This window comes from Macaca fascicularis, chromosome 14, assembly GCF_037993035.2.
Source record: "Macaca fascicularis isolate 582-1 chromosome 14, T2T-MFA8v1.1".
NCBI classification, from domain to species: domain Eukaryota; kingdom Metazoa; phylum Chordata; class Mammalia; order Primates; family Cercopithecidae; genus Macaca; species Macaca fascicularis.
In genome coordinates, this window is record NC_088388.1 from 123,189,968 (window position 1) to 123,212,847 (window position 22,880).

General features: G+C 42.6%; 2 protein-coding genes across 3 annotated transcripts; both read left to right on the forward strand.

Annotated features, from left to right (window-relative positions):
* The first annotated feature begins 860 nt into the window (after window positions 1–860).
* On the forward strand, window positions 861–8,771 carry PANX3 (pannexin 3). Its single transcript, XM_005580026.5, has 4 exons — window positions 861–1,129; window positions 2,348–2,490; window positions 4,291–4,505; window positions 6,311–8,771. Exons 1-4 carry the CDS (start codon window positions 949–951, stop codon window positions 6,948–6,950), a joined length of 1,179 nt encoding a protein of 392 aa, XP_005580083.1. The 5' UTR covers window positions 861–948; the 3' UTR covers window positions 6,951–8,771.
* Window positions 8,772–10,814: 2,043 nt separating this feature from the next.
* On the forward strand, window positions 10,815–20,313 carry TBRG1 (transforming growth factor beta regulator 1). Of its 2 annotated transcripts, XM_005580027.4 has the most exons (9): window positions 10,815–11,179; window positions 12,853–12,923; window positions 13,588–13,820; window positions 14,385–14,521; window positions 14,816–14,962; window positions 18,270–18,367; window positions 18,622–18,732; window positions 19,149–19,291; window positions 19,974–20,313. In XM_005580027.4, the coding sequence occupies exons 1-9, from the start codon at window positions 11,030–11,032 to the stop codon at window positions 20,117–20,119; spliced, it is 1,236 nt and encodes a 411-aa protein (XP_005580084.3). In that variant the 5' UTR covers window positions 10,815–11,029; the 3' UTR covers window positions 20,120–20,313. The 2 variants fall into 2 exon arrangements, with proteins under 2 accessions (XP_005580084.3, XP_073871619.1); XM_074015518.1 differs by lacking the exon at window positions 14,385–14,521.
* Window positions 20,314–22,880: the final 2,567 nt, after the last annotated feature.

Here is a 22,880-nt window from a genome sequence, read left to right on the forward strand (position 1 = left end):
CCACTCACCCACCCCCACCAAATTGAAATAAGAGCTGACACTTCTGCTACACTTTCCAGTTTACAAAGTACCTTCACAAACAATACTCTTAATCAATCCCCCCAATCTTGTAAGCTTGTTACATACTACCATTTGAGAGATGGGAAAACTGAGCTAAAAGTGACTGGCCTGAAGTCACACAGTTAAAACCTGGGTACTCCTAGGTCTCCAGTGGAGGAGTTTTCCCTCCAAATTTCAAAGGTTATGCTCTTTCCATGACTCAACACTGCCATGCATCCCCTAGCTTTGTAAAGAACCCATGGGCTAAAAAGGAATTGGAAATTGTAAATATGTAGTTGAAACATTCTGGAAAAAAGACCAGAGTCAGGGAAGGAAATCTAACACCAAACACAGAAAAGTTTCTGGGAAAGAGTCTGGGCCCAGAGCAAAAACCATCACTGGGACAAAGACTACTGTGTAGGGTAGCAATCCCAGCTGGGTCGCGGGGGCTCGACTCCCACCCCAAACCACAAAATGAGTGCCTTCAAAACATTTAAGCAATCCTCCTCCAAATTCCACACCAATTACATGGGGGGGCTTGGTTCCACAGCCCTCCTTCTCTCCACCGCCCGGCTGAAAATACTTTATTAATGACAGGGCAGCATAAAGCCACAGAACTCCATCTGCTCTAGGATAATCCAGACAACAGTAGGGCACCAGCCCCAGGTGAGGCCCGATCCTCCTCCAGCAAGGACCCGCTAAGGCTGTGCCTCCCTCTAATTAGCAGGGCCTGGCTCAAGGCCTGGGCAGTTATTTAGAGAACCATCGCCTGCTCCCAGCATAGATATCCATAAGGCTGGGGCAGCAGGCACTGTCTGCTCAAAGCCAGCTGCCTGAAGCTGCCATCTCCTCATTCCACCATCCCAGGACCCCTCCTGCCACCTCGGCACTCCCAAGCTCAGCAGCATCATGTCACTCGCACACACAGCTGCAGAGTACATGCTCTCGGATGCCCTGCTGCCTGACCGCAGGGGCCCCCGCCTCAAAGGACTGCGCCTGGAACTGCCCCTGGACCGGATAGTCAAGTTCGTAGCTGTGGGCTCCCCCTTGTTGCTGATGTCCCTGGCATTCGCCCAGGAGTTCTCCTCTGGTAAGTTGCTTCCAAGGCCCAGTGCGCAAGAGAGACTCCCCTTCATGTCACTCTGTGCATGGGCTCTGAAGTGAGATGGTGCGCACAGTGATGGGATTCCATGGCTTTGGGCTGGGCTGGATTATCCAAAAGGCAGATGATGCATGAGTTCAGGCCAGCAAAGCAGAGGCACCAAAAAATTTTGAAAGTCATCTGCAAAATGTTACAGTTAAAAAAAAGTTGTAATTTTAGTATTCATATATTTTATGTCATTTCAAATGATCAAACCTTTATTTTGGTTTTCATTATGAATGAAAGAAGTTGACACCCCTGGTAATGTTTTTAGGACTTTAGACCTCTTCATCTTAGCTGGGCCAAGTCTCTTATTTGCTCTGGGCCCTCTTCCCACCCCAACCCCCCAACTCCAGGGTTATTGACTTGAGAATATGTATTAAGGGCCTGAGAGCCAGGCACATTGGAGATGCTGGATAAACCCATTGCTTCCTGTCTGCGAACCCCAGCCACACACACAGACATTAGCATACACATACATCTAGGGCTTCAGGTGCTGGATTCACTCAGCAAATCCGCCACCTTTGTTAAAGAGAATGTGGACTTCCTGAGAACTGAGACTTCTTTCTGGCTTTCCTTTCCAGCAGTGCCATTAGCTTACTACATTTCCCAAACAGGTGTGCCAGCCTCCCACCACCTCTTCATTCATCCACAACCAAGGGAGAAGAAATGGCTCCCACTTCTGCCTCTTTCTGCAGACTGACATGAAAACAAAAAGGCAGGAACTCTCCTCCAAGCCCACTTTCCTTCCGGCATAATTTGCCCACCCTTTCTCTTCATGTAGGCTCAGAAGCCCAGGCAATTAATCCTCAACATTTTAGAGCCTAAAGGATGTCAGTTATTTCAGGAAAGAGATATCACCATCAAACCACAAGCCTTCTGGTACCAGACTACAGGAGCACAAAAAGCCCAGGGGGTACTCTGAGAGCAAAGAACCGCCAGACCCAAAAGGCTGAGTCAGCACTGGCAAGCCCTGGCCATACAGTGGGATGCGTCCAGGAGTGCCCTGTCCTACCGTGACGTGGCAGTGCTCAACCCAGAAAACTAAGGTGTGGGAAGAAGACAGTCCCTGCCAGAAACAGAAACAGGAAGAGTTAGACGATTGCCCCTGAGTCCCCACTCCTCCACTCCAACTCAGGCGGCCTCAAAGCTGTGTTCCTGTTGCAGGGTCTCCGATCAGTTGCTTCTCTCCCAGTAACTTCAGCATCCGGCAGGCAGCCTACGTGGACAGCTCCTGCTGGGACTCACTGGTTCACCATGAGCAGGACGGGCCTGGTCAGGACAAGATGAAATCTCTCTGGCCCCACAAGGTAAAGCAAACTCTCTGTAAGGCCAGCTTCACGGTTGAGTGGAGTGGGGCAGAACCACTTCATTCTACTCCTTCTTGCCTCTATCCCCACCACCCCTAACCCATTTATTTTAGTCACTTGCTTTCACGTTTCAGGCATTCTCTGAATGTGGTGATCTTTGGTGACCCACTTGTATCTAATTGGAAGCTTTGTGCCTGAGGGTGAGGCACATAAACAGGCAGACTTCGGTTTAAGGTGATCCCTTTGGTCTATTTCATTAGTTTCTGAAATATTGACTCTGTAGTCCTTTTTCCTGGGCTCATCAGTTTCCTCCTACAAGAGTCATTCAGACCTTAATTTGTGGGGAAGGGCGGGGTGCCGTTGGAATTAAGCCTGCCTACTTGAGGTCAGGAATTCAAGACCAGCCTGGCCAACATGGTGAAACCCCGTCTCTACTAAAAACACAAAAATTAGCCGGGTGTGGTAGTGAGCACCTATAATCCCAGCTACTCAGGAGGCTGAGGCAGGAGAATTGCTTGAACCCAGGAGGCAGAGGTTGCAGTGAACTGAGATTCCACCACTGCACTCCAGCCTGGGCAACAGAGCGAGACTCCATCTCAAAAAATAAATTAAATAAATAAACAAATAAATAAATAAATAAATAAATAAATGAAAATATTTACAAGTAGAGATTTTACTTTACAGGGCCCAACCCTGCTAGGTGTGGTAAGTGTGATGAGGAAACCTAAGGAAAAGTCCCTATGTTAATTTGCTAGGGCTGCTGAAACAAAGCACCACCAACTGGGTGGCTTCAACAATCAAAATTATCATCTCAGGGTTCTGGAGACCGGAAGTCCAAGACCAAGGTGCCATCAGTATTGGCTCCTCTGAGGGCTGCGAGGGAAAGGTCTGCCAGGTCCCACTCCTTAGCTTGTAGATACAGTGCCCTGGGCAGTCTCCCTTTGTGCATGTCTGCTTCTTTACCTGGCTTTTTAAAAAAAAAAAAAAAAAAATCAATCATAATGAATTTGAGGTCCACCCTATTCCAGTATGACCTCATTTTAAATTAACTAATTGCATCCACAACAACCCCATTTCCAAATAAGGTTTCATTCTGAGGTACCAAGAATTAAGACTTCAATGTATGAATGGAGGGAGGACATGGACACAATTCAACCCATATCAGTCCCTTATTGCAGGTAGCTAACGATGCAGTCATTGAGGAGACAAGGCTTATGAATTCGTGAAAGTCAGCTTATAGATTTACATAGCTGAAAGAGCCCCCAAAGAATCCCAAGACAGTGTCTGATGGTGTAGTTTGGCATTACCAAGAATCCAAAAATTGGAAAAGGCCACTGTGCATCAGACGAGTCCAGGAAGGCGACAGGGAGGAAATGGGATTTTCTCTCCCTTAGGATGACATGGCCTCTGCTGGCCGTGACCCCTAGCTAGCTAGCTGCACAGACCACTTTGAGGGAGGTAGGCAGATCACTCTCTCTCTCCTTTTCTCTCTCCTCTCCTCTCCTCCCCTCCCTTCCTCTCTCTCTTCTCACTCTCTCTTCTCCCTGGGAACCCACACAGACCCTGGATCAGAAAAGCGAACCAGGGGAGCATGAAGGTGCACATTCCTTCTCAAGCAGGCCTCCCTATACTCAGCCAGGTCAGTAGGGTGCCTCGGGGGCTGGGCCTGGGCTAGCCCATTCCCCACACAGCCTTCCCCTGCTGAGGCAGGAACAGGGGAAAGGAGAGCCCTTCACTCAGCGCTGTCACTCAGGGTCTCGGCAGCCCCGGCCTCCCTCCTCAGCTGCTCTCGCCCTGCAGGCCCTCCCCTACTCCCTGCTGGCCCTGGCCTTGCTCATGTACCTGCCGGTGCTGCTGTGGCAGTATGCAGCTGTGCCAGCCCTCAGCTCCGATCTGCTGTTCATCATCAGCGAACTGGACAAATCCTATAATCGCTCCATCCGCCTGGTGCAGCACATGCTGAAGATCCGGCAGAAGAGCTCTGACCCCTATGTGTTCTGGGATGAGCTGGAGAAGTGAGTTGTCTCTACCACCTTTTTCTGAGAAATTCAGTCAGGAATTTAAATGATATCTTTGCATAGTCATCTTTAAATGATCTTCCATGCCATTCGTCTCAAGAGGGCAAAGTGCTTAACACATCATCTCATTAACTTTCTATTGTTTCTGTAAAGGGAGAGAGAAAGGACTCTTCCTGTAGTGTACACTGAGCCCACAAAGGGATTCATCTCTCTAGAATTCCACTTTCATACACTACTCCCTTTCGAAACCTTAAATAGCTTCCTTCATGCCTACCAAAAAATACTCAAACTTTCCCAGATATGTGTGCAAGGCCCTCAACACACTGTCACCAACTACTTTTTCAAACTTCTAACTACCAGGTGACAGAAACCTTCCACTGCACCCAGGCAGCCTCCTCCTTTTCCCCTGAACAAATCACTTATCTATGTCATTATTCCTCCACCTGCCTACAGGCACTGTCCTGGGTGCTTCTGACACATTCACGTGTATGTGTTGGGGGACGGGGGCAGGAGAGACAAAGCTGTACCTATCCCTGTGGGGCTTACATTCTATTAAGGAAACAGACAAACAGAACGTGGGAGTGCAATCTATGTTCTGAGATAATAAGTGGTATGAAGAAAAGAAAAAGTGGGGGCAGAAGGAAGCTGGAGGGATGGAGAGTGGTGTAGTTTTACAGACAGTGGCCAGGCTAGATGGCCCAAGGGGACAATTGCGCTAACATTTGAATCATATTGTCCCATATTTATGCACATACTCTATCTTTGGAAAAAAAATCCTATGTTTTGAAGCCCAGATTTCAGCCAATATTTTCCATAAAGGTTTCTGAACATTGAAGGCCACACTGTTGCCTACCTCTCCTAACTTTTACAGCCATTGTGGTTTGTGTCCACGATTTTAGCAACAAACCAAGCGCTATTTTTATTCCATATTTGCATGTCTTATCTGCCCCTTCCCCACAAGCCAGGCTCTAAGCTTCTTCAGAGCACAGACTGGCTTGCATGTACCTGAACACCACAGCTCTCAACAAACATTTGTGAGCCAAATTATTTACATGAGATGAATGAATTGGCCCAAAGATCATACACAGAGTACACAGGCCAAGAACCAGAATGTACTTTTTTTCTTTTCTTTTTTTTTTTTTTTTTTTTTTTGGTGGGGGAGACAGGGTCTCACTCTGTTGCCCAGGCTGGAGTGCAGTGGCACAATCCTGGCTTCTTGCAGCCTCAATCTCCTGGACACAAACAATCCTCCCTCCTCAGCCTCCCAAGTAGCTGGGACCATAGGTGTACACTACTACACCTAGCTAATTTTTGTATTTTTTCATAGAGATGAGGTCTCGCTATGTTTCCCAGGGTGGTCTCAAACTCCTGGGTTTATGGGACCCTTCCACCTCAGCCTCCCAAAGTGCTAGGATTATAGGCATGAGCCACCATGCCCGGCCCAGAATGCACTCAGCTAGACCCCCAATCCAGTGCTAATTTCATAAGCCTGTTGCTACCTAAAGATCCTACTTCAGCTTAGAACTTTAGTCTGCCTTGCTTGGCAGAAATCCAGTGTAATAAATCATTACTCACTGATCATTCACTGGGTTTTTCACATGGCAGTCAGTACTTGGAGAATCAAGATACACTCATATGTCTCTGTTTTGGGGAGAAGGATGGTTATGCTCCGGGAAGGCAGATTTTCATGGGAGCCAAGAATGCCATGTTGAAAACAGATCTGTTAGTTTGTCACATGCCTCTCTTGGAGTATGGTTCTAAACGGTCACTACTAACCTTGCCTCCTTTCTTCCACTGCCCAGGGCTCGGAAAGAACGATACTTTGAATTCCCTTTGCTAGAGCGGTACCTGGCATGTAAGCAGCGTTCACATTCACTAGTGGCTACCTACCTCCTGAGGAACTCCCTCTTGCTCCTCTTCACCTCCGCAACTTACCTATACCTTGGTCATTTCCATCTGGATGTCTTCTTCCAGGAAGAATTCAGCTGCTCCATCAAGGCAGGGCTGCTAAGTGATGAGACCCATGTCCCCAGCCTCATCACATGCAGGCTGACATCACTGTCCATTTTCCGGATTGTTAGCCTCTCCAGTGTAGCAATATACACCATATTGGTTCCAGTGATCATATACAACCTCACACGGCTATGTCGGTGGGACAAACGACTCTTATCTGTCTATGAGATGCTCCCAGCTTTCGATCTCCTCAGCAGAAAGATGCTAGGATGTCCCATCAATGACCTCAATGTGATCCTTCTTTTTCTCCGAGCTAACGTCTCTGAGCTCATCTCTTTTAGCTGGCTGAGTGTCTTATGTGTGTTAAAGGATACGACCACCCAGAAGCACAATATTGACACAGTAGTTGATTTTATGACTTTATTGGCTGGCTTAGAACCCTCAAAACCCAAACATCTCACCAACCCGGCATGTGATGAACACCCATAGTTAAGAAACCATGGAGCCAGAAATTTTGTGGAAAGTCTCTCTCCTTCCTCATAAGACATGCACACTAATACACATATACACACACACACAAAAAAATACACACTTTAAAATTGCTAAGCTTGGACTTAACTGAATCATATATCTTTTATCATGTTATCCTAAAAGTGAGAAGACATAATCAAGACATGGAAATAAATGTGAAAGCTGGAGCTGAAGAGTCAAAGAGCTAAAAAATTAAGTCTAGAACATTCTATGAGGACAGTATAAATAAAAAGAAATAAAGTCTAGACATGCTGCAAGGAAAGAAGATTCTAAAGGCCATTTATGGAGACAATTTCATATCCTTTCTTGGACGCACATTCAGCTTACCCCAGAGAGCAAGTGAGGCAATCTGGCAAGAGATTAATAAAGATGTAAACCCCTTGAAACCCTTTAGTGTGGCCTGAAATCCTAGGAATTTACCCAGCTTGCTTTGTAGAAGTTATCAACCTTGTCCAAGTCCTCTGTAGCCTCCAAAGTGCTGGGAGATGATGGCTTCAATTTGTAATCTGCTCTTAGAATGTAAGGACATAGTAGAACAAGGCCAGGGCTATGTCTCAGCCATAAGTGGGGCCTTCAGGTGCCCAGATACAGTTTTCACCATCTAAACCAGGAACTCATTTCACCAGGGGCTGGGATTATGGGCTACAGACTCCTTCACAACTTTTAATAGGGCCAGGTATGCTTTTAATACTCCAGAGGATACTATGCCTTCCCTTACAGCTAATCACTGAATAGCAAGCACTTAGAAATGGCTAGACAGTAAAATGCTATTGAACTTCTTTCTCTTCTGATTTATCACCCTGTTTTATCTTCTAACTCCCATTTCTATGCCTGTAGTTAATGGAACTTTGATCTGACTTCAAAGACTCACACACAATATCATGCTGTCTGCCATTTTATATTTCTTTTTAGAGCTACACATTATGCATTTCTTTAGAGAATTTTTGCATAGACCATTTAGACCCTTCTTTGTACAGTTATGTAGAAAAGTTATGTTGCTTCTGACAAATTCAGGTAAGTTTACCTAACACAAGCAAAGAGCTGATAGATGATTTCCTACTGTCACTAGGTCAAAGTCCAACTCTTCAGTTGGTACACAAGACTTTTCATGACCCAAACCCTACTTACTGCTTCAGTCTCTCCTCTTGCTTCTCTCTACACACAACTTTCACACCAATCAACTACTTGCAGTTCCCATGCTGCTCACAATGCTGAGCCTTTGAAGATGCTGTCTCCACCACCCAGCATGCCCTCCTTTGTTCTTCACTGGGCCAACCAACCACTACCTCTCCTTCAGAGTCTGCCCATATATATCTCCTTCAAGAAACCTTTCCTATCTCCTCCCTCCTTCCCTGACTGGGTGCTGCCAAATAAAATAAAACCTACCTCTGAAATAAACTTATCATACCATATTAACATTGCCAATTTACTTGTCTGTCTTCCTCTCTTAAAGTTCTTAAAGGTGGTCTCATAGTAGGCACTAGGTAAATATTCTTCTAAACAAGTAAGGACTGAATGAGTTGCTCAGTGGCATCACCTTTGTGGAGCACACAAATCTAGCCTCTAAACTGTCCTATATGGAAACAGCTTTGGACACAAAGATGTGCTTTTAATGGAATTGACCAAAAAGTCAAAGAACATGGAAATAATTTTGCAAAATATAATATAGCCATAACTGGAATATTAACCAGCCACTTAAAATTATGCTTATAAAGAAGCTATACTAACATCTGTGAAATTGAAATGATATAATGGTAAATAAACAAAAAGGAAACTTTATTTTCAGTATTACCTAACCTATATAAAAATGCATAAAATATTAGACACATATACTAACATGTTAAAAGTAGTTCATTCCAAGTGGTAGCATTATGGATTTTTAAACCTTTCCTGTACTATATTTTCTGAATTTCAAAGGTTCAAATGAAATGTTTTATAAGTGTATGGAAATGTTTCCAATGAAGAAGAAACAAAAAATATCTTCATGCAAATCCCACTGAAGTCCATTGGCCAAAACAGCCTGCAAACTAGGACAAAGGATAGCACTTTTCTTCCCACTAGATGTGATACATGTATATGAAAATAAATAATACAAATAAAGTCAGACCCCAAAGCCTGCAAGGACAAAATACAGCACAACAGCAAATAAATCAGGCAATTAGCAAACAAGACTTTTAAAAAAAAGGAAAGAAAAGTCTCTTCCTATTACTGGCACTACTTTGAAGTTCCAAGGTAAAGAACCAGTCTATATTACCAAAGGCATTAGTGTGGGTTTTATAAGCGCTAAAAATAATCCTGGTATTTTCCAAAACTGAATATATATGGCTGCCTTAAGTATGTTTGTGAAACACTGGCATCCTGAAGAGCTGCTCTATTAAAAACTCACTCAGGTCAAACAAGAGCACTTTACAATATATATGATCAAAACAAGAATTCCATAAGCTTTCGTCTGTATTAAAATGATTTTGCCAAGACCCTGTCACTGTTTTTACTGTTTTCAGAAATTAAGTACCTGGGTCATCAGTTCCGAACCTGTTTTTTATTCTGACTACACATTACTTACTATAGTGTTATATTTTTCTCCAATAGTTCAGTGAACTTATTGTTTTAACTATGTAACATATTTCCTGAATTTCCACAACTCTAAAAGTCAGTATTTTCGGCCAGGCACTGTGGCTCACCCTGTAATCCAAGGCGGGCAGATTACCTGAGGTCAGGAGTTTGACACCAGCCTGCCCAACATCGTAAAACCACATCTCTACTAAAGACACAAAAATTAGCTGGGTGTGTTGGCGGGCGCCTGTAATCCGAGCTACTCGGGAGGCTGAGGCAGGAGAACCGCTTCAACCCGCGAGTCAGAGGTTGAAGTGAGCCGAGATCGCGCCACTGCACTCCAGCCTGGGCAGCAGGGCCAGACTCCGTCTCAAAAAAAAAAAAAGTCTACATTTTGAACATATAACAGTCATTATATATCAGTAGAGTACTTTACAATGTAGAAATCCCATTCATCTCCACTATTATAAAGTTTACAATCTAAAGACTATGTTTAGTTCCGAGAGAAAAAAACTACAGAGTTACTGAACTAGTTATTGGCATCGCTGGAAGAAGATGCAAGCCTTCTGCCATCCAGCCTGGGTCATTCACCAATACCGCACCCTAAAGATTCTTCTATCCTCCTTAATTTTAATAGACCTCGGTTGTAAAGTTAGAACCGTATAAATGTACATACTATGTACACAAATACACTTCTGCTTTCACTAGACAAACATCTACTGAGTGCCTACTTAGAGACAGTATTAAAACTGCGTGTTAAATCTCTCATCTTCCCTACTAGAAAGAGCCAAGGCCTTCCTCCCTATTCACGACTGTGTTCCCAGCTCCTAGGAAGATCATAGCATTAGGAGGCCCTGCAAACACATTTCTGTGAGCTACAGAAAGGAACGAAGCAGGGAAAGAAGTAGAGTCCCAGCATTTGGGACTCTTTCCCAGACAGTCTGGGAAAGCCTGTCTGCATGAAGCATGAAAAACGTGTTGAAAGGCAGTGGCCCGCTGGGGGAGCGTGAAGGACAGCTAGCGTTGGTAAGATTTTTGTTAGTTCATTAGTTCAACTATAGTACCCTTCAGCTAAGCACACAGACGCCCGAGGCCCGGATTCGATTCCAGCCGCCGGCCCTCCCTCCTTTCCTCATCCAGCACTCGCCCCCAGCTGTCTCTTTCCTCCTGGCCCCCGGGATCGCACCGCCCAGACCGCCCTACTCTCCCTGCCCCGGAAGTTACACGCTGCCGACACCGGGACGTAACTTCCGGGAAGGGTTTACTTCCAAGACAGACACGGAAGTGTTGGGAGGCGCAGGGAGCCGGTTGGGTTGCCGGTGTCTCTGGCCCTGCGGTCAACCCTGGGAACGTCCCGGAGAGCTAGATTCCTAGAGCCACGATTCCGCTAGCCCCGAACAGACTAAGCCAGCGCTCCCGCCCGCTCCCCCGACTTAGGATCCGATGCCGGCAGCGTCCTGGGGCCCCCGTAGCGGGGCTGGACCATGAGCCTGCTGGACGGCCTCGCCTCCTCCCCGCGGGCTCTGCTGCAGTCCAGCAAGGCCAGGATGAAAAAGCTCCCGAAGAAGAGCCAGAACGAGAAGTACCGGCTGAAGTACCTGCGGCTGCGCAAAGCGGCCAAGGCCACTGTGTTTGTGAGTCTGACCCGCGTCCAGCCGGTCCCCGCCTGGAGACCCCCTCACAAAATCTTTCCCCAAGCTGTTCCCCCTTCCCAGGATGACAGTATTAATATAGGGTTGGCTTTTCCGTATACATTACTACTTGTTAGCCTTGTGTCCTTGGACAAATTACGTGATTTCTCTGTGTCCTCATCTGTAAATGAGCTGGTAACTACCTTGCAGAATAATGAATATTAAATGAGCAAAGAAAAGTGCTTGGTGCCTAAAAGACATGCCAATAAATTTTAGTCATCGTTATTACTGCAGAACTCTAGGAAATGTATTTGATTCTTGAGATACAGCCCTGAGAATGAGGCATTATTTGTAAAATGAGAACACTGAAGAAAGAGATGATTTGCCCAAGGCTACTGTGTCAGAGCCCTGACTCCAACTTAAATAACCCTGATTCCATTTTATGACTTCCAGTACACAGACTATTTTCTGAGCACCTCACATCCCCGTAACTGCCCCCTTGCCCAAAGAGGTACATGAAACTTTCAGTAATTTCCCCCCTCTATCCTTTGAGTGTTCCAAGTGTTTCTTCCTTTCTTTTATTGTAGAAGCACTGGATTTATTGAATGAATAAACTTAATATAGCTTGCCAGCCATAACTGTATATTAGAATATTTTGGCTTGCTTCAGTGCTTGGAAATAGGGGTGGAGTCCTCAAATGTCCCCCCACATCCAAGTCAACAGTTCATCTCTCTACCAAAAGCTTGAACATCTCTCAGCATATTTGGAAGCATAAGGAAAAGTTTAGAAATTAGAATACACATTCCAAAAACACTTATTCAGCACTCGCTATGTGCATTGCTTGCTATTTGCGCTGGAGAGAAACAAGAAAAGTAGAACTAAGAGAACTTGGCATCTGATTGACTGTTCCCTGTCTTTTATCCCCTATATGTCAAAGTACCTAAAGCTTGGAACTTATGTTATTTCAAGGATGTTGGTTCCATCAATAAAGAAGATTTTGTGAAGAAAAAGGGATGTTTTGAACATTGAGAATTTGAGTTTCCACCTATGGAGCATTCAGATTCATCATTCCCTTCAGGATTGGAGCTTGGGAGATAGACTGAGTCATAAGTTACCAAAAAAAAAAAAAAAAAAAAAAGATAATACCTGAATTCATATAAGTAGATTATGAAGTTTAAGAATTTTACACCCTAAATTTGAATTTGTTCTGTCCAGTTTTTCTCTATTTGGGTTAGACTGGCTTTATAAGTTTCTCAAGAGTTGAGGCACTTGAGAATAGTCTTCATATTTATAGTATTTAATGTAAGCATCTGTGGATTTAAGCAGTATGCCTTTTTCTGTGCCAAAGGCTATGCTAATTAGGGTGACCATTAATCTTGGCTTGCCCAGGACAGTCCTGGTTTACCATATTGTTCTGACGTAAGCATTAATAGTACCCCCTTTTCACTCAAAGGTGTCCCAGATTGGATAATAAATTACATAGCTACCCTGCCCATAGTAGAACCTGACTACCTTTACCTATGGATTTATTTATAGTTTGTCACAAGGTAGAATAGCTCCTCCTCCTCACTCAGTAATACAAGCTTTTTTGGTTTGAAATATGGATCCTCTTCCCAGCATAATAATGTGATTGTTTATTCATTTTTATATGATTATATTCAAATTTTTACTTAAAGGAAAATGCTGCTATTTGTGATGAAATTGCTCGTCTTGAAGAAAAATTTCTTAAAGCAAAAGAAGAAAGAAGGTGAGCTGGCTTCATTTTGTGTTCAGCATCACCTTTTTGGTGATTGATAATGGTGTTACTGCTCTGGAGATTTTTTTCCCAGTGGGATTTATGCACATCACACAGCCCCTTGGCCACTTGATCAAGTACAGAGAAACTTAACCTATGGCATTGGTTCCTGCACACCCAAATTACGTTGAGCCAGCTCAAGTTACGTGATGAGACAGCTCTTCTACTCATCTTTCTGAAAAAGCTGTCTTGCCACATTCTCATAAATAATCTTGTTAAGATTATTTAATCTTATGGCCCAATTATAAAAGCCAAGTGATAAAAGCAACTGCCTCTTATTCTACAAATATTTATTCTGTACATACTATTCTGTGCAAAGCACAATGGGTATATACACATCTGTAAATAACGTGCCTTTCAGAAGCCTAACACCATCCAACATCAAGGTAGAGGAACCGTCCAGATGCAAGAGATAAGCTACAGTTCTTATCCTTGGCCTCTTGAAGTATTGATTATCCTCCAGGGCTTTATGATTCATAGGGTCTAATAAGAACCTTTCTTTTATGATCATAGTAATCTTTGTATACAGTTCTGGCTTTTCCCAGCACTTGAGTAAAATACTGAATTGAGACAATATGGAAGTTCATTTCTCTGCTCCTTTCCTTCCTGACCTCAGGTACTTGCTAAAGAAGCTCCTCCAGCTTCAGGCTCTAACTGAAGGGGAAGTACAGGCTGCAGCTCCTTCCCACAGTTCCAGTTTGCCCCTGACTTATGGTGTGGCCAGCTCTGTGGGAACTATACAGGGAGCTGGGCCTATTTCAGGGCCCAGCACTGGGGCTGAGGAACCATTTGGGAAGAAATCGAAGAAGGAGAAAAAAGAAAAAGGCAAAGAGAACAACAAACTGGAAGGTACTTTGGGGAGATGATATCAGTTGTCCCAGTGACTCACCTACTAATGACAGTTAGACCTGGTACTAACAGACAGACACAGCTACAGATATACTTCGAGTTTCATCTGGTTCTTAAGGAGCCCTAAGAGCCCTTGAGAAACAAATGTCAAACGTATTAGAGCCACTTTGGGTGGAGAAATCCTAGCTAGTCTTTGTTAAATGCAAGGGGAGCAGACTGAGACTCTCCCCTTCCCCCAACTCTCTAGGTTGCATTCCATTTAGTCTTTTCTAGAGGCAGGGAAATGGGCTAGGTGGCCTTTGGAGCACACTGCTGGCTTGGCAAACTTCTGATCTTACAAAAGAAATGAGAGGCCTTAAAAAGTATAAGGCCTTTAGCTCCTAAGCACGAATCTGGGCAAGTTAGAAAGATACTCAGGGCTTTGGGCGAAAGCCCCACGTGCCCATTCAGTAAGTATATAAAACCAGGATTGGCTTATTACCCTTACCATTCACATGCAAATTTATCCCTTCCCTTCAACATTGGGAGGGGCCTAAAGTGGGTGACCCCAGATTTGCGTTTCAGTTCTGAAGAAAACATGCAAGAAAAAGAAAATGGAGGGAGGTGCTCGCAAGCTGGTTCAGCCCATTGCCCTGGATCCCTCAGGACGGCCTGTGTTCCCCATCGGACTAGGGGGTCTAACAGTATATAGCCTGGGGGAGGTGAGTGAGACCAGCGATATTTAGAGAGGAGAATCAGAGAAATATGGGAATGGGGTTGAGCCTTCCCTCCCTGTTCCCATTAGCAGCAGCCCCTTGCTGATCCATACCAACCTCAGAATGTCTCCAGTCCCTGCCAACCCAGGTCAGCGTTGTCTGCTACACAGCCTACTCTCTGTCTTTGTGTGATTTGTCACTCTTCGCAGCCCCAAAGTGGTTCTAAAGGCTACCACAGGAAACTGGACTTCTCATTTCTTCAGTGACCTCAATCCCAGGTTGGGGGAATGTTTTTTATAGATCATCACCGACCGACCTGGCTTTCATGATAAGAGTGCCATCTACCCTGTGGGCTACTGCAGTACTCGAATATATGCCAGCATGAAGTGCCCAGACCAGAAGTGTCTATATACCTGTCAGATCAAGGATGGTGGTGTGCAGCCTCAGGTACCCCCTCTAATAATAACCATTGTTTGTCTTTCGAACCTTCTCTATGCCAGGATATGTATTACCTGTTCTGACACCTTACAAGGTAGATACGTATAATCACCATTTGGGTAATTCCAAGATCCTGAAAAGTGGCTGGCCCTAAGTCGCACCTCTGCTAATAAGTGGTTGAGCTTGGATGTGAATCTATTATCTGTCTCATTCTAAAACTGATGCCCTTTTCCCTTGAACCATGCTACTTCAGCTGCTGACTTTGTGACTATGTGAGGCTTGATCAAGCCTACTTATGTGAGGTACAGGCCAAAATAGAGGGAAGATTAGTTTGATACACTGCCATGTCAAGTTGGACCAAGATGGAGTTAGCAAAGAAGTTGCATATTAGTTTCTGGCTGCAAATACTCTTAAGGACCTGAGAGTCTTAAATCCTAGTCTTACTAAATACCTTTTTTCATCCTTCTCAGTGCTAAGATTTGAGACGGTTCATTTTCCCCAACCATCATCTCCTGATTGTTGGGGAAAAACAAAAAAATAGACCATTTTCAGAGTTCTAAGCTTCACTGAGGAACTTACAGATCCCTAGAAAGTAAGGTAGAAGGAAGTAGAGGCAAGGTAAGGAACCTCTGAGCAGAAGCTGGGAGAACCCTGAGACGGCTTGACTTCTTGTAGATAATATTGCATCACGCCTATCAGAGCACTGTTAGGCATAGTTGAGAGCTCACGTGACCTCCATTATACAACAGTTTCTTTAGAAAGACTCATTATTGTAACAGTATACCATATGTATAATACATCTATAAATGCAATGCAAATCTAGTCAAAATCCTAAGTAGAAATTGACAAGCTGATTCTTCATTGTCTCTGAAAAACAAAATGCTAAGACATTTTTGAAAAAGAAGAATCTGGAGTTTTTAGTTTTCTTTTTTAGGTCATTAACCTAACTGGACATTATTTTTAGGTTTGTGAGCTAGGAATCTAGCTTCAAATTTTGTTACAACTAACGTCAAGCAGCTGTTTTATATATATATATATATATATATACACATATATATATACGCACACACACACACACTAAATATATGTAATTCTTGTATCTGTTTCCAGATGATTCCTTTTTATTGATCTATTTGTCTATACATGTCAATATGACTTTTTATTACTTTAGCTTTATTGAATATTCTATAAATATGTTAAAGGAAAATGTAAAAGAATTTTTTGTAATCTTAGGGTGAGGTGAAAAAGCTTTCTTTATTAGTAAGACATGAAACTTAGAAACCATAATGGAACATAATAACATATTTAACTATTAAAAATGTAAACACTTCTGAATGGCAAAAGACACCATGATCAAAGTTAAAACACAAGCAATAAACAGGAAGAAAACGTATGACAAAGTATTAATACCAGATAAAGTGCTCTGTAGAGTAAGAAACAGCAATATTAAAAAAAAAAAAAAAAAAAACCCACAGGCATTTCACAGAAACAGTGCAGATGGTAAAGTGTGGGCCTCATCAGTAAATGGGGAAATGCAAATAAAACAAAAATGAGATCTTATTTTGCTCATAGGCACACATCAGAGGGATTAATAATATCCAGTGCTGGCCGAGGTGGAGGAAAACGAGTACTCGTTAGTAGGAGTGAAAATTGGTAGTCTTTTGGGAGGGCAACTTGGCAATATCAACAATTTTAATATGTGTGTCATTTGACCCAGAATATGTCTAGATAGTCTAGTATCTAGACTGCACTAGGTACATATTTGCACCTAGAGAAATGTGCAAATGTGAACCAAGTAACATGTAACAATGTACATTGTAGCAGTATTTGCAATAGCAAGAAATTAGAAATAGCCTAAATACCCATCATGAGAAAATGGTTAAGTAAAATATATCCACCCTTGTATGTACAGCAATTAAAAGAATGAAGTAGATTTATACATTAGTACTAACAAGGAAGTATCTTCAAGACTAAAGTATAACATTTCTACCTTTAATGCTCTTTACTCAAATAAGGTAGAAATTTCAGTACAAAAATAATTGAAATTGACATGACGGATACTAAACAGTAGAGCAGTCCTGGACTATTTGAAATTAATTGCTCACAGCAAAATTAGCCGGGCCTGGCGGCGTGCACCTGTAGTCCCAGCTGCTGGGGAGGCTGAGGCACGAGAATGGTATAAACCTGGGAGGCGGAGCTTGCAGTGAGCCAAGATCACACCACTGCACTCCAGCCTGGGCGACAGAGCAAGACTCAGTCTCAAAAAAAAAAAAAAAAAGGAAGAAAAGAAAAAAAAGAAATTAATTGCAAAGAGTGTTTTCATTTATTAGCTGAGAAATAAATATAAAACATTAGAATCTTAACCTGGCAAGATATGCCATTGGTTGAAATAAGAAAACCACCATTGACTGAAACTACTCACGAGAGAATTTATTTCTGACAAAATTGACAGATCTCTAAAATTTGACACAGGAAATTGAATCCAGTGAAATAATAACCACAGAAGAAAACTAACAGTAGTAGAACCTATACTCAGTAAAAATTGGTTTGACTTTTTTTAGCAATCAGTAGTGCTCAATATCATTCTAAAAAATTATACAGAAAATAAATTAATCCTGTTCAGGATAATTCAACCGAAGTAAACATTGAAGAACTAGAAACTGTTTAACTGAACTTTATAACTAGTCAAAGAATTTAACTGGCTAGATAGAACTTGTTACAGAAATATTTTCCTGTCAAAAAAATCATTGAGCTTTATAGAAAATTGGCCAAATAATTAAATCAGCTAGTTAACTTGTTACATTTGTTACAAAAATATTTTCTTGGCAAAAATTCCTCAGAATTAGTATAATTTCGATGCAACAGTTTCTTTTTATTAATATAACCAAGATATTTTAACATTCAAAATGAAAGCAAATACAATGAAATGGCAGTTTGCAGTCAGCCTGTTTCTCCTAGATCTTGTAAAATTGACTTAGAAGATTACATGGAGAGTGATCTCATTTGTTTTTAAAATACCATTTGTATTTGTACTTAAGGATATAAGTAAGTGGATTGGAAAGGCATATAAGAAATTAAATGCTTACTTTTGGAAAGCCATCAACCAAGAAGGGTAGAACTGAAACAGTCCAAGGACTTTCTCTAGGTGCTTGGATTTGTTTAAATTGTTAGCAGCCCTGTAGGAGAGTATGTGTGTCCCTTTTGAAGATGGTGTACATCACCTTCGAGTTCCAGAGTAAAGAAATATTTACAGAGTAGTGTGCCCTCTTTCCTTCCTTCGTGAGAATTGATCTCATTGCTCGTTTGTCCTTCTCAGTTTGAAATTGTTCCTGAAGATGACCCCCAGAATGCCATCGTCAGCTCTTCTGCAGATGCTTGTCATGCAGAACTGCTCAGGACTATAAGTGCTACTACGTAAGTTGACCAAAAGCTTGAAAACAGGCTAAAAGATCACTGTTGGTACAGTGAAACCTTTTCTCTTGCTTTGAATGAGATACCTCATTTTATGGAAACCTATCCTGGATCCTCCTGACGTCATACCAACTAGAGCCTCCACATTATCAAAGTCAAGAAAGCTTATCCTGTTTGTTCATACCACTATTCTGTTCTTAAACCCATCTTCATCTCCCGCTAAGCTCTCAAACTAAAATTATCCCTCTCCTGTTTAGGGGGAAACTAATGCCTAACCTGCTTCCAGCTGGAGCTGACTTTTTTGGGTTTTCTCATCCAGCCATCCAAAACTTGATCCAGAGCTGTCCAGGAGCTCGAAAATGCATCAAGTAAGTGTGGTCAAATTCATTCCCTTGAGAAAAGCTCAGTGATCAGCCGGCCAGGGACTGGCAGTTACTACTTTGTTCACTCACCTGCTGTGTCCAAGGCCTGCCTGCTTCTCAACCAGTATGGCTCAGTATTGGCCCCTTAGCCTTCTGGACAGGTGAGCAAGAGCCAGGACTCCACTGTTCTCTGATTATGACTATTTTATGTGTGTACCATGACAGCAAAAGGGGTGGGAAATCTCGCAGAATGATTTGTCACTAAAGAGTCCTGCTTGTTTCTTTTAGGTTTTTGTTAGCTAATGTGTTTTAGATATATATGGGAGGAATATAAAGAAAAATTACCTGATCCCTTTGGAGGTAGGAATGGGTATTTATGTCTAGCAGATAACTCTCAAGGGTGATTTCCCTTGCTTCTGCAGTTACCAGTGGGTGAAATTTGATGTGTGCAAACCTGGAGACGGGCAGCTACCTGAGGGGCTGCCAGAGAATGATGCAGCTATGAGCTTTGAAGCCTTTCAGAGACAGACCTTTGATGAAGATCAGAATGATCCCCTTCTGCCAGGTATCTTTAACTTTACCTTTCTGGTTTGAAAATTGACTGTGTTTAGGCTACCTTCCCACCTTCATGCATAGCCGAGTACCCTAAATATCTATGCATTGAGTGATAAAAGCTTTCATGGAATCAGCCTTGCAGAGTGCTGAGTCAGAGGGGGACCTGCGGCCTGCATAGCTTCCGAGGTTACTCACAGATGTCATGGGGGGCACCTGCGATCATAGTAAGGCAGGGTACCCCAGAAACGAAGGTAGCTTATTCTGTAAGCTAAGCAAGAGCGGAGCAGAACACCAGGGGAAAGTTTACTGTGCAGGGAACAACATCTCAAGCGAAGTCAGTGGGGTCAGGTGAAGGCCTTGGCCCTGCCTGTGTTCCATGAATTCCTCCCACAAATGAGTGGAGTGATCAAGGGTTCAGGCTTTGGGGTCATATAGGGAAAACCCTGGGTTAAAAAATGGAATTGAAATTCTCACTCTTTGCCTAATATGCTATATAACCCTAGGCAAGTCACTTAATCTGTTTCAACCAGTTTTCATTGTAAAAGTATCTGTCCTGTCGTAACAAAGGCAAAATTGAGCTGTCAAATGCAAGGGTGTTAAGGAATTGATTGAAAGGACAGGTATGTGTCTGACCAAAACAGTCTGCTCAGACTCCCAAGCAGCAGTGGAACTTAAGGAATTGTTTTCCCCAGGATCCTTGGACCTCCCAGAGCTTCAGCCTGCAGCCTTTGTGTCTTCTTACCAGCCCACGTACCTGACACATGAACCCTTGGCAGATACTCACCTGCAGCACTTGAAGTCTCCATCACAGGGTAGCCCAATTCAGTCTTCAGAGTGAACAAGAAGGGATCAGATGCCACATCGTTTTCATCGTGATTAATTTAAACTGAAATTTTGGGTATATGGAAGAAGGCAGCAATTCAGAAGTAAAGAAGATATTCACATATTTCATCATGGAGGGTCCTGTAGTGACGGTTTTCCCTGGGAAAAATTTCAGCTGCTTTATTTTTAGTAATAAATTTCTCTTGTCAATTCTGTTTATTTTCATCTTGTTGTAATCAGGATATAATCTTTTTTGCTTAGCTGTGCCTGAGGTAGAGTCAACTTCAGCCTCTTACAAACAAGAGTGATAGAGAGCTGCTGTCTAGTCTATTCAGGCTGCTACAACAAATACCATAGACAGAGTGGTTTATAAATAACATGAATTTATTTCTCACAGTTCTGGATGCTGGGAAGTCCAAGTTCAAGGTGCTGGCAGATTCAATGTCTGGTGAGGCCCCACTTCCTAGTTCTTAGACAGCCGTCTTCCTGCTGTGTCCTCACGTGGTAGAAGGGGAAGGCAGCTCTCCGGGGTCTCTTTTATAAGAGCACTAAGCCCGTTCATGAAGGTCTGCCCTCATGACCTAATCACCTCCCAAAGGCCCCACCTCCCAATACCATCACATTGGGGGTTAGGATTTAACTTATGAATTTGGGGGAGATATAAACATTAAGTCTATAGCAGCAGCTAATGAGGGAGATAGGGAGGTTCTGACAAACTTCTACTCTTGATTCTGATCCTAATTCAAGGGATATCAAGTCCCAGCCCCTGCAGCCCAGGCTGCTGCTTTATTTTCACGTCAGTATCATCAAAATCCAATCTTCTGCGTAAACTCAAGATGGAAAGTCCAGTCTAAGGTCCACTGTTCATCTTTTTCTTCACATTTTGCACATCCTTCTTTAACCCTTCGTTATCGCACCTCAGAGAATGTGCTTTTTAAAGCTCAATACATTGAAACCATATGATAACACAAATTCACATATAGTTGGGGGTGAGTCCCATCCTCTGTAAGAGACTTAGTCCTGTCTTTTCATTAGCCATGTAGTAATATAACTCCATGTTCCATGCAACTGGATTTTTGGACCCTGTTAATAGCATTAAGGTAGAGGTTCACTGTATCACCTAACAACTCAGCACTACCTGTGGGATGCCTTAGGTACCCATCACCAGGTTGCCAAGGGCTGTGTGGAAAGGGAGGGACAAAAGGACCCAGAAGAATGGGGATGGAGTGGTGAGAATGAAATGGTTAATGCACTACCATTCATAATTGCCAGCTGAGGACAACACAAATGGGATTGGTATTTTATAGTAATAAATCTGCCAGCAGAGGGAGGGATCAGGCAGCAGTGTTGAGAGCACACCACACTGGCCGGTGTAAACTCAGAAGCCAAGTTAACTGGTATCTTATGATTTGGAGTATAGTTTTTTTATAAGTTGTACACATTTTACAATGTAAAAGAAACAACATTTCTATCATAGTGAATCGGGTGGGAAGGGGATTGCTTAAAATGTTAATGTGTTTTTTTTTTCTCTGCATAAATTGCTTGCGCATACTGGCACTTAACACAGAAATGGTACGTGCTGCTTTTTTCATATAACAAATATTTTCCCACTATTACAGCCTGAGTAATACCCATATTAAAAGAGCCTCATTTTAGACAGACATTTACAATTTTTGGAATGTATCACATGGAGAAAGGTTGACACTGTTTTTTCAACTATAATGCGTATACAACTATAGTGTGTACGTACACCACATATACATATACTTGTATGGAGATATGTGTAAAATGTTTTTATTATGGATCATGGATTTAAGAAACTTGAAAAGCCGGGCACAGTGGCTCACACCTGTAATACCAGCACTTTGGGAGGCCGAGGCAGGTGGATCACAAGGTCAGGAGATCGAGACCATCCTGGCTAACTCGGTGAAACCCCGTCTCTACTAAAAATACAAAAAATTAGCCAGACGTGGTGGTGGGCACCTGTAGTCCCAGCTACTTGGGAGGCTGAGGCAGAAGATTCACTTGAACCTGGGAGGCAGAGGTTGCAGTGAGCCGAGACCGCACCACTGCACTCCAGCCTGGGCGACAGAGCAAAACTCCATCTCAAAAAAATAAAATAAAATAAATAGAAAAACACTGCCATAGTATACTTAAACTATCTTTTCATCTGTCAGATTGTTAACGATTTTTTTTATTTTAACAACATCCAGTGTCAATGAAGGTCAGGGAACAAAAGGACTTCCTTGGTGAGAATGTAAGTTGTTTAATCCTTTGGGAGGGTTAAGCTGTAGGTATCAAAATTTTAAATATATATTTATCCCCTTCCACGTTAAGGACCCTAAGAAATAGTATGTGGTATGGACGAGTGTGGTATGATGTTTGCATGTGATATTCATTACAGTATTATTTTAATAGCAGAAAATTATTTAAAAATCCATATGTCCATTAATAGGAAATTGGTTAAATAAAATGAGGCTTCCACAAACTGAAACACTCTAAATCTATATTTACATAAGAAAATTATTTTGGTAAAGTAAGTCAAAAACACAGATTACAAAATAATACGTAGTGTATAACTCAAATCAAGTGAACAGTTCAGCAAAATAGTTTCTCTGAATGATGAATTTGGGGGTGATTTTTACTTGCTTATACTTTAATGTCCAGATTTTCTACAGTGCCTATAAATTTCATTTTAAAACTAAAAAGTTATTACATTTGGGGAAATACAGTGAATTCCCACATAATGTTTTAAATTATTCTGCCACTAAAAATAA

Bases quoted from the DNA above. Each gene is read 5' to 3' on its own strand.
- PANX3 (XM_005580026.5), top strand. From the start codon at position 949: ATGTCACTCGCACACACAGCTGCAGAGTACATGCTCTCGGATGCCCTG. The intron at 1,130-2,347 runs GTAAGTTGCTTC...TTCCTGTTGCAG, and splicing joins CGCCCAGGAGTTCTCCTCTG to GGTCTCCGATCAGTTGCTTC. The intron at 4,506-6,310 runs GTGAGTTGTCTC...TCCACTGCCCAG, and splicing joins TTCTGGGATGAGCTGGAGAA to GGCTCGGAAAGAACGATACT.
- TBRG1 (XM_005580027.4), top strand. From the start codon at position 11,030: ATGAGCCTGCTGGACGGCCTCGCCTCCTCCCCGCGGGCTCTGCTGCAG. The intron at 14,963-18,269 runs GTACCCCCTCTA...TGTCCTTCTCAG, and splicing joins ATGGTGGTGTGCAGCCTCAG to TTTGAAATTGTTCCTGAAGA. The intron at 18,368-18,621 runs GTAAGTTGACCA...TCTCCTGTTTAG, and splicing joins AGGACTATAAGTGCTACTAC to GGGGAAACTAATGCCTAACC.